The sequence below is a fragment of the Labrus bergylta genome, chromosome 2 (genome assembly GCF_963930695.1).
Source record: "Labrus bergylta chromosome 2, fLabBer1.1, whole genome shotgun sequence".
NCBI lineage: Eukaryota > Metazoa > Chordata > Actinopteri > Labriformes > Labridae > Labrus > Labrus bergylta.
Window position 1 is genome coordinate 37,015,254 of NC_089196.1, and position 12,230 is coordinate 37,027,483.

General features: G+C 36.5%; 1 protein-coding gene across 1 annotated transcript; it reads left to right on the top strand.

Moving 5' to 3' along the window:
• Positions 1–6,755: 6,755 nt before the first annotated feature.
• LOC136181328 (general transcription factor II-I repeat domain-containing protein 2) lies at positions 6,756–8,576 on the top strand. The gene has a single exon (XM_065962576.1). It carries the CDS (start codon positions 6,756–6,758, stop codon positions 8,574–8,576), a length of 1,821 nt encoding a protein of 606 aa, XP_065818648.1.
• The last annotated feature ends 3,654 nt before the right edge of the window (positions 8,577–12,230 follow it).

The window sequence follows — 12,230 nt, forward strand, 5'->3', positions numbered from 1 at the left end:
AACAATGTCTTTAATAATCATGATTTGTACCAAAATCAAGCAGCCATAATACACTGTCAGCTGTATCTGCAAGACTGGTGTCTGATTTTTTATTTTAGCGCCTCTAAATGATGCCCATACACAGTATTTTTCAATGTGTAAAGTTCGTATTGTAATTTTAATAGTGCTTTTTTATATGTTTCCTGTTGTACCAGAAGTTAGTAAAGACACAGAATATCATAAATTGACCACAACGAAAGGAAGCTACAGACACGTAACATGAGAGAAAAGGAATGATTGGGAGAGTGATGAAAAGCATAAAAGTTTACATTTGTACAGTTACCTTTTCAAACTGCTGCCAACAATGAAGAATATTGTCTAAACGAGTTCCCTTTTTTCCCTCAGGACGACACAATTCATACAAGACGTGCATGTGTCCTCAAGTCATTGTGCATCTACTTGAACGAAGACCCAGAGAAACTTGTTAAGGATTATATGGTGAGTTACGTACACCATGTTTGACAAAGTAGCTGTAAAACAGTTGGAAAGAGCAAATCTTTACTTGCTTGGTATGATAAATTCACAGAAGAAATTAATAGTTAGTAGTAGTAGTAGAAGTATTTTTTTATTGGTATAATCTCTTGAAAATAAGTTATTTCTTTTATGGCCTTAGAATGAGCATTTTATATCTACACAGGAGCGAGGAGCAGCGCCATGTTTCTGCAGTAGCACAGAAGGGACAAAGTTAACGGCCTTACAGGGTGTTTTTATATATAGTGGGTGTTCTGGGGAAATGCACCTGTTAGAATAAGAATAATTACTATAGAATAAATAACTACATACATCTTCACCTCATCACTTATATTGTAGAAAGACTTGGGGCAGTGGTGGATGATGTCATCTTTAGTAACTAGCTTATTGTCCTTGAAGGCCACTGTAGCTTCTGTAAATTCTCCCTAAAGGGAGCGTTTACATATAAAATCTTATCACTTGATGATGCCAAAATACATGTTATAACACATTGAACCTTTTAGGCAGCAAAACATACATTTTAAACCTTTTTGGCCTAATACAAATTCTGCCTATTATTTTATCTAATTATGAAATTTCTTTGAGTTTGAAAACTAGAGACATCAAATTTAGTGTTCTCAGTTTTAAACAACCATGACAATATTTATCATCTGTTTTGTGCAGAGCTGGGTCATAAGTCATAAATTCAAGCAAACATAAAACAAAATGTACTTATTATATCCCACAGAACACAGACAGCGAGGTCAGCGCTTCCATGGACCAGACTGTGTTGGGAGTGTATGTCATACAGAAGGAGGGTGCGGAGCCTGGAGATGACCCAGAGGACATCGGTATCCTGATTGAAGGTGTGAAAATCCTCAATGACTTGGGCAACATTGGGATCGACTGTGCTTTGTTATTTGGACTAATATACTGTCTGAACCTGAGCTACCCGCCAGACCTCAAATGCACTTTTGAAGTGATGCAGAAGATTCTTCTGAATCTGGATGGGCAGAGGTTGTCGTCCAAGGCACAATTCCTAAAAAATAAGCTCATGGAGTAAATTTGCTTTAATAGTAGAGGAACAAACCCCTAAAAAAGGCTTTAGTTTTCGAGATACCCCTACCCGAGGTAGAACAAAGCACGACCATATTTTTTCATAACTTGAACATGTCTAGTTTATGAAACGGATTGTTGTATAAAAATATTTTACTGCAAAATAACTTTTTTTGGATGTTTTATGCATCTTACAAAAAAACGAAAATAGGTCAAATTAGGGCTTCTCCAAAAGGGACAGCTCTAGCCTTATCACATGTATCTCTGGGAATCAGAATCAGAATTTCACCACATTTGGACAGGATGTTCACAGATAGTTATTAGTTACAATTATGCAAAGTTTTTATCAATACCATTTTCAGTTTTTGAATTTTTCACACTTAAACACACATGTAGTTTAGGCGGAAATTGAAAATTGAAACAAAAATTCAAAAGGTATGTATATCAAAGTCTGTCATTTTTTAAGTAAGGACACCAAACATTAAAATATCTCATTTGTATCTTCTTTAGACTGTTATCTCAACATAAAAGCAAGTTATGTGACTTTTCACTTGACCCGATGCTGTCACCAGCCCCTAACAGGAAACTAGTGCAGCCAGGATTTCAGGGCGACCTGGTACAATGGGGCCCTATGGGTGTGTATGTGGGAGGAGGTGGCCACAAACAATTGATTAAGACTGAACAACAAGACACAATATAATTGTATTCTGTAATATATATATAATTAAACATTTTATAGTTATTCCTAATACATTGTGTCTCACATTTTCTATCTTACATATGATTTATATGATGACACTCAGAGTCAACCCGCTGCTTTCAACAATATTGTCACCTATGACATTGTTTCTATTTCATTCTAAAACATTAAAGCATTGTCTTGCCATCAGTTGTGAAATATTAATGAACTAAAAAACAGTATTGATATATATAACCTTGAGTTCTTAGAAATTAAATATACTTCATATAGTCTATTTGTATATCGGCCATACAGCCTGTTGTAGTTTTTTAATGTATTTCAGTCATATAAAGATGGTGTGTAGTCACCATATCTCCTGCTTTTAAGATGAACGCTAGTTACTCCAGAGGATACACTGGAAGAAGGGATAGTTTTTATAATACCATAAGTATGATAAAGTGTTAAAAAAAGCTACAATAGCTATTTTTGTTGAATGATTTATCAGGCAACCAATGGAGCTGGGATACAAAACAATGATGGTGTAAATGTGTGTGAGGTAAATTAGGATAACAATCATGCAAACATGTTTATAAAAAACAACCAAATCAAGACACCATAACCAAAGACAACACAACTAAATCAAGACACCATAACCAAATCAAGACACCATAACCAAAGACAACACAACCAAAGACAACACAACCAAATCAAGACAACATAACTAAATCAAGACACCACAACCAAATCAAGACATCACAACCAAATCAAGACATCACAACCAAATCAAGACAACACAACCAAATCAAGACACCACAACCAAAGACAACACAACCAAATCAAGATAACACAACCAAATCAAGACACCACAACCAAATCAAGACATCACAACCAAATCAAGACACCATAACCAAAGACAACACAACTAAATCAAGACACCATAACCAAAGACAACACAACCAAAGACAACACAACCAAATCAAGACATCACAACCAAATCAAGACACCACAACCAAATCAAGACACCCTGACATTGATTTGGTTATGGTGTCTTGTGTTGATTATTTGTGTTGTCTTGATTTGGTTGTGGTGTCTTGATTATTTGTGGTGTCTTGATTTAGTTGTGGTGTGTTGATTATTTGTGGTGTCTTGATTTGGTTGTGGTGTCTTGATTTAGTTGTGGTGTGTTGATTATTTGTGGTGTCTTGATTTGGTTGTGATATCTTGATTTAGTTGTGGTGTGTTGATTATTTGTGATGTCTTGATTTGGTTGTGATGTCTTTATTTGTTTGTGATGTTTGGTTGGTTGACTTTGTTGATGGTTTTTTTCTGCAGCAATTGTTTTCTTAAAGCTCCTGTGATGTAAGAGGTCAAACTCTGTCCCCAGGGGATGCTTAGTGTGACACAAAGGATTTTAGTTGTACGGTGTTAAGCTCTCAGGTTCACAGTCATTTTTTCTAAAAGTGGAAATCATCCTTTGTAATGAGCATTTAAAATCAAATGTCATTATATATAATGAGGTAAAATAAGTGTATAAAGAAGTTTTTTATAAACATGTTTGCATGATTGTTATCCTAATTTACCTCACACACATTTACACCATCATTGTTTTGTATCCCAGCTCCATTGGTTGCCATGAAATCATTCAACAAAAATAGCTATTGTAGTTTTTTTATAACACTTTATCATACTTATATTATATTATAAAAACTATCCCTTCATCCAGTGTATCCTCTGGAGTAACTAGGGTTCATCTTAAAAGCAGGAGATATGGTGACTACACACCATCTTTATGTGACTGAAATACGTTAAAAAACTACAACAGGCTGTATGGCCGATATACAAATAGACTATATGAAGTATATTTAATTTCTAAGAACTCAAGGTTATATATATCAATACTGTTTTTTAGTTCATTAATATTTCACAACTGATGGCAAGACAATGCTTTAATTTTTTAGAATGAAATAGAAACAATGTCATAGGTGACAATATTGTTGAAAGCAGCGGGTTGACTCTGAGTGTCATCATATAAATGATATGTAAGATACAAAATGTATTAGGAATAACTATAAAATGTTTAATTATATATATATATATATTACAGAATACAATTATATTGTGTCTTGTTGTTATGTCTTAATCAATTGTTTGTGGCCACCTCCTCCCACATAAACATCCATAAGGCCCCATTGTACCAGGTCGCCCTGAAATCCTGGCTGCACTAGTTTCCTGTTAGGGGCTGGTGACAGCATCGGGTCAAGTGAAAAGTCACATAACTTGCTTTTATGTTGAGATAGCAGTCTAAAGAAGATACAAATGAGATATTTTAATGTTTGGTGTCCTTACTTAAAAAATGACAGACTTTGATATACATACCTTTTGAATTTTTGTTTCAATTTTCAATTTCCGCCTAAACTACATGTGTGTTTAAGTGTGAAAAATTCAAAAACTGAAAATGGTATTGATAAAAACTTTGCATAATTGTAACTAATAACTATCTGTGAACATCCTGTCCAAATGTGGTGAAATTCTGATTCTGATTCCCAGAGATACATGTGATAAGGCTAGAGTTGTCCCTTTTGGAGAAGCCCTAATTTGACCTATTTTCGTTTTTTTGTAAGATGCATAAAACATCCAAAAAAAGTTATTTTGCAGTAAAATATTTTTATACAACAATCCGTTTCATAAACTAGACATGTTCAAGTTATGAAAAAATATGGTCGTGCTTTGTTCTACCTCGGGTAGGGGTCTCTCAACTTTTAGGGGCCCAAGTTCCTCTACTATAAGTAGACATCAACAATGCAGATATTTTTTTTTTTTTGCTTTAGTTTAAAATTAGAATTCATGAAAATGTTCACAAGGACTTGCATTCAGTATGCTCAACAGACAGAGATCAAGAATGTTGTCTCAGGTTGAAATGTGTTTGTAAGCAGTCTAGTGTAGCTGTTTGTTCCTGGTTTCTTTCTGCAGTAAGACTGTAAGAACTTGAAATGACAGTCATGCACTTACTGAAAGATTTTATAATGCTGTTTAGTAGTGTTAAATGTTTTGATGAGAAAATGTTTTAGATGCATTTGGGGGAAAAATTTTATACTAAACTTTAAGTTTACATGAGGAAACCCCACCAATTTTACGTTAAAATGTTTTAACATGTCTAAGGTATTTCTGCTTATGTGAAGAAAACATATACTTTTGGGGCTCCAGAAGAAGCTCTATGTTATCTGCTAAAAATGTTATTCAGTAGCAAATTGCTACAATTGCATTGTGGGTAATGCTGGCAAAAGGTTTATTAACGCCAAATGTTAAATAAAATGTCAAATGAATTTGAATGTTGTCATTTTTATGCACATTTGGTCACATACAATACATTCTTGTCCTAGGAATGAACGCAACACTAATTAAACCATCGAGATTGACATTAGTTAATTCAATAACACTGACATTAGTATAACTGACAAACCCCGTATGTATTGATACAACAAGGTTGAATTTTGTTCGACTTAGGTGTTTGACCAATGTAGAGTACATTCAATTTGATTTAACCAAAATAACTAAGAACAACCATTTAAAATCAACAAGATGCAAATTAGTTGTGTGCAAATATTAATATGATGTTCAACCCACACATGTATATTGTGTTCAAATAACATGATAAAGTTTGGCTCACTTAACATGATTTGTTTAGATGGAATATAGGTGGCATGATAAAATCATGTTAATCCAATGAATTATTATTTTGAGTGTAGGCATAATAAGCCTTGGCTTCATCCTACACCTTTTTGGCCATTGTTTTTTAAATTTGTATGTTTTATGCTTTGTGGTCATGGACCGAAATAAATATATTTACTACTACTCTACTGCGAGTCTTTAGGCAAAACAAAAACAAGAAAGATAGAGAGCATATTAGTCTGTTATATTTATATAAGATAAACCTTTATTTATCCCACAACGAAGACATTCATATAGGCCTATAGTAGAACTTTTTATAAGTGCCATGGCTGTGAGTGAGTAAAGTGAAAAATGTAAAATAAGCTTTTGCTACATGACATCATGTAGTCATGGTTACAGAGAAGTTGCAAAGTGCTGTCCCATTTGTATTTAACCATTAGAGCCCTCGCAGCCTCATGCACTCAATCACTTTCCAGGTGACGTCGATAAAGTCAGTAAGGATTCAGGGTTTAGGGCAGAGGTCTCAAACTGCCGGCCCGAGGGCCATTTACGGCCCCCCTCCCCCCAATCCCCGGCCCGCCCCGCATGTTAAAAACATAATGTAGTCAGGCCCGCAAAATATTTTTTTAATTAAATGTATTTATTTTATTTTTTTGTTTCTTCATACTAATTAAAAATACAATTTCTTATGAAATTCAAATTAAAAAAAACGTAATTCAATAATTATATTATTAATAAAATTCAATTTTGACAGGGTTGTAAGTCAAAGGCCAAAGGTACCTGCACATGCCCAGAGAGGTTCACGGAGTGAGAGCAGTTGGCGCAAAAGTTTTGTGTTGTTGTTTGGCTGCTTATGACCAAGATGTCGTCAAAAAGGAAAGTTGACAATGAACACAGACAGGTTCAAAAACGATGGACATTACAGTATTTTTTTGTGGAGTTTAGTGGACATGCAACCTGCCTGATATGTCAGGAAAGAATTGTCGTTTTAAAGGAGAACAATCTCAAGCGTCATTACTACACTAAACACGGAGAGCAGTATGAAAAGTACCAGGGAGAGGAGAGGAAACAGCGTGCCACGCAGCTACAGAGAGGACTTCTTTCTCAGCAAAGTCTTTTCCATAAATCCAAGGAGGAGGCTGATGCTGCTGTTGAAGCAAGTTACGTGTTGAGTGAATTAATTGCCAGAACGGGGAAACCATTCACGGAAGGACAGTTTCTGAAGGAGTGCATGTTGCAAGTTGCTGACATTCTGTGTCCAGAAAAGAAGAGTTTGTTTAACAATATTTATCTTTTGGCAAACACTGTGGCAGAGCGGATTAGCAGTTTATCAAGTGACATTTATGAGCAGTTATGTGACAGAGCAAAACGTTTCACTGCATACTCTGTGGCGCTTGATGAAAGCACGGATAAAACGGACACTGCCCAGCTGTCCATTTTCAACAGGGGTAATAATGACCAATTCGAAGTGACTGAAGAGTTGATGAGTTTGTGCGTAATGCACGGCCGCTCTACAGCCAAGGACAGTTTTCAGCAGCTCTCTGACGCGATTAAGCGCGCGGGTTTGCCATGGAATAGACTGGTTGGCATCACCACTGACGGAGCCCCGTCCATGACAGGCAAAAAAAACGGTCTAGTAGCGCTGGTACAGAGAAAATTAGAGGAGGAAAGTGTAGATCCAGCAGTTGTTCTGCACTGCATTGTACACCAACAGGCACTGTGCAGCAAATGCCTGAAATATGAACATGTCATGTCTGTTGTCCTGAAATGTATAAACTACATCAGGTCCAGGGGTTTACAGCACCGCCAGTTCCGGGCCTTTCTAGAGGAGATTGAGTCAGTATATAGTGACGTCCTTTACTTTACTGATGTGTGCTGGCTCAGCAGGGGAAACGTCTTGAAGAGATTTTTTGAGTTAAGAGCAGAGGTTAGGAGATTTATGGAGAATGGCAGAACGGATGTTCCTGATTTGCATGATCCTAAATGGGTTATGCATGACCTTGCATTCCTAGTGGACATAACACAGCAGCTGAACATCCTCAACCTGAAGCTCCAGGGTCCTGATCAGCTCATAACAGCAGCATATGAAAGTGTGAAAGCCTTCTGCACAAACCTGAGATTGTGGAAAACTCAGCTCTCTGCCAAAAACCTCAGTCATTTCCCAGCATGCAGATCTCTTGTGGAACAGGGCACAGCATTCAGTGGTGATGAATATGCCTCTGCTATTGACAATCTTCTGCAGGAGTTTGATCAGCGTTTTGTTGACTTCAAGGAACACCGGGTCACTTTCCAGGTATTTGCAGACCCTTTTTCAGCTGATGTTGAGAGTGTCCCAAGTGTGTTGCAGATGGAACTTGTTGACCTGCAGTTTAACAGTGAACTGAAAAATAAATTCAGAGAGGTACAGGGGAAGGCAGACCTGACTGGACAGTTTCTAAGAGAATTACCTGCATCCTTCCCAGAGCTATCCAAATTGTTCAGTCGTGTAATGTGCCTTTTTGGAAGCACATACCTGTGTGAGAAACTTTTCTCGACAATGAACTTCAAAAAATGCAAGTACAGGTCCAGGCTTAGTGATGCACACCTTGAAGCTGTACTCAGGGTTTCAACTGTGACCTCCATCAAGGTAAATGTGGCTCATCTGTGTGAGCAGAAGCGCTGCCAGGTGTCTGGCAAGAAATAAAATGCAGGATTAGGATTGGTATTTTGAGTAACTGCATTTTTTGGTTCAGCGTAGGTTTTAGGAGACACAATTTTGCGGAAACAAAAAGTACATTTGCAAAAATAAAGTCCTTTTTGTGGTGCTTGAACTTTGTAGTGGCCCTCCTTTAAGTCGACAGTACTCCCAGTGGCCTCATGCCAGTCTGAGTTTGAGACCCCTGGTTTAGGGTTTAGGTATGATATCTTGATTCAGCCCATGAGAGCAGTACGGTGAGGGAGATTGGTTTCACCTGGCTCAGAGTGACACTTCAGAGAGCCTCTCTGGACTTATAAGACACCAAAGAATTCAGTTGCAGTGGTTCACAAAGAATCATAACATTACGAAGTTGCCAGCTCCTGTCAAAGTTCAGTCTTAAACAATGTGTTCTGTCTTTTATCCCAGGCTTTACAAACAAAATCTGCTGTAACAAAGGTTCCTTTTTTAAAACTTTTCATAATCGTCATAATTTGAAGACATTCTTTTAAAAATAACATCCCTGATGTCAGCATACATCGGGCAATAAAACAAAAAGTGAATCTCGTTTTCAGTTTTTCCCAACTCACACAAAAAACAAAAACTCTAAAGCTAAAGGCAATGTTCCTGAACATAGTTGAGCGCAGAGGGATCTTTGTCTTCTAGTTAAATTAAATTTAGCATAGGCTTCTATGCTGCAGCAATCCTTTATGAGACAGTATGTGCTTAGTTTTGGTTTGCACCACATATCCACAGACCATTTCTCTTTGTACGTTAGAAACATATTATTTTTTATCTCATGAATATCACATATGTTCCATAATAGAGATGGGAGGATGAAGCCACATGACAAATGATGGCTGATAAAGCCTCCACACTTGATTCAAAAAATGAGTCATTACTCAAGGCTGTCAATGACACAGTGCTCGAGTAGGACATCTAGTGGTCAATAAAATGAAGTGCAATTGAGACATGTTATTTATTGGTTCATGAATTGTGTGGGATTTTATTCACCGTGCTCATTCCTGTTCGACTACACAACATGGTTGTATCGTTTCAAGTTGACACAATAAAATACAAGATAAAAATGAACTCATGTTGAAGACAACACGTCTGATTGTAGCTCTACTTAGCCTGACACTTTGTGATATGAATCATATTCTATCCTATAACAAGTTTAAATAGCTAAAAAGATGTTTAATAGTGAGTGTTCAGGGGCTGTATTCACAAAGCCTCCTAAGTACTAAGAGTTGCTCCTAGTGACAAAATTCTAAGAAAATTTGTAGAATCAGGATATTTTCTAAGAATTTCCCCTCAAAGTTAGGACTAGATCTTTGTAAGTAAGTTATTCACAAAGTGTCTTTGCCCTTTGGAGAGCTCCTCAGGTGTAAAACTGAGCTCCTCAGGTGTAAAACACCGTATCAGAGAAATGTTCTTTAAACAGGACATGAAGAATATTTTTATTGACTCATAGGTGGGCCTAACAGACATTAATGATTTGTGCAGACATTTCAATCCATCTCTGACTTTTTTTAGTAGAACGTGAGACATGTTGAGTTCCTTTGTGTGGTTACCTCCACAGGTGCATTCAATAACTAATTAGGACTCTTAACCTGCTGGTGTAAGGATCAGCATGTGAAGAAGCTGCTGCACAAGTGGGCATGTGATTTCAAACATCTTGTAAGCTGGGGGTGCCCACACTTTTTGGCTTGTGAGCTACTTTTAAAATGATCTACCTGCATTAAAATATGCTAAATATATTTATTTATATATATATTGAGTATACTTTATATATACTATATATGTTGGCATACCTTGCATCACTGCATTAACCCTTAAGGCACAAAACAGTTTAGTAATTTCCAACCAGGGGTGTCAAAGTCATATTGGGTCGGTGGCCTGATTGGTTCAAATGAGACTTCGAGAGGGCCGGACTAATTTTGCCAACATCACTATAACTCAAAACATGTGTATATATAGGCCACTGTATTATTTTACAAAATAAATAAAAATAAACTACTGGTACAGAGAACTGTATTTTAACAGTAACAAAACAGGTCAGGCATTAATCATTATGCTATCCTTGCATCATATTATTAAAAAGATCTATTTCACTTAAGATGAGTTTTTAAAACTGCAGGTTACAGATTTAAAACACAAAATATGTCATTGAGACCTGCATGTTGGCACATGGAAATAATTAAATATACCACAATACAGAAGAAAACAACAATCAAATTTTTAATTAAAATGTTTTTGAGATTATTAACTTATATATTTGTTAATATTGCTGTTCAAGGTTATACTACTCTTCAGTGTCCCTTCTCACCTGCAGAGGTCTTGAGGGCGCTTGTGCAGAAAGGATGGTGCGACCTTAGCATGCGTTTTCATCGACCTCTCTAGAGTCTAAAGCCTTTGATACGGTGTGTCACGGTCACCTGGCTGAAGTTTTGGACAAGATGGGAGTCGATGCGACACTTAGGAATCTTATCGGTGATTCCTATTGTAGCGCCCATCCCATGTAGCTATTTGATTTAGTAAATATTAAAGGGGTGTTATAGTACTATGGGCAGGGCCCTGGGTACTTTATGGCTGACCGTGCTTACCTGTGTAACAGAAATTAAGTAACTTATTGCTTAACCTTTTTTAACTTATGATTTTAATAAATGGCGGTGCCTCCACTTAATAAGGAAATATGAACTTTTTATTGCAAATCCCACTAAGAATTAGATGTCTAACTTAATATTCCTCTTTTTAAACTCAAAACACACCTTAATGAAATTAAGTATGACACAAAGACTTCTCTTTAAATTCAAATGTCAAATTTATTTAAATCACAATGATTTTAACCATATAAAACAAACACACATACAATATAATTCTTTTCAATATTACCTCAGTAATAAGTCGTCAGTTCAATTGAATATTGACTAAGGGTACCCTTCAAGCTTTAGACTTTAGGAAAACCTTTTCAACAGATACCTTCACAAATAATTATGAATACACACTGAGTAAAAGTACAGTGTGGTGGCAAAATGCTTATAAAATATAAAATAGTATTTTATTGGTGAGGTGCCCCAATCAGAGCGTCCTACAGAGTAGCAGCAGCTTTAGAGGGAGGAGACAAGAGCATTATGGAGAGGAGCGCACCGGAGGGGGCGAACTGGGGGAGAGATGCACGACCTGATGAAAAGGAAATCCCTGTTTAAAATATAATGTTGGTGAAAAGAGGGAAATAGGAGAACATAAATATCAATGTTGAAATTCTTTTGAATACAGAGGCTGTGAATGTTCAGTTTTCTTTGGCTATAAAAAGGCAACAATAACCTATAGTTTAATCCTGGTGTTTCTCTTCGTTAATGATTATTGAAGCGAAATAAAAAATAAATGCATGACATTTAAAACATATTAACATGCGTGGGGAAAACGTGATCTTTATGTCTTCTTTTATTGTGCCTCTGTCTCCTCCTAACTAACATGATAGCAGCATGTTGTGTGTAACACTGGTCTCCTGCATTAACACCTTCCTTTCAAAGGTGTTAAATACAGACACAGTCACAATCACCGCAATGTTTGTCAGGTTTTGTCAATTTTTAAGAACAATTTCTCAATGAGTGTCATTAAATTTACAATATGATCAACTTGTGACTGTTGAATTGGTCG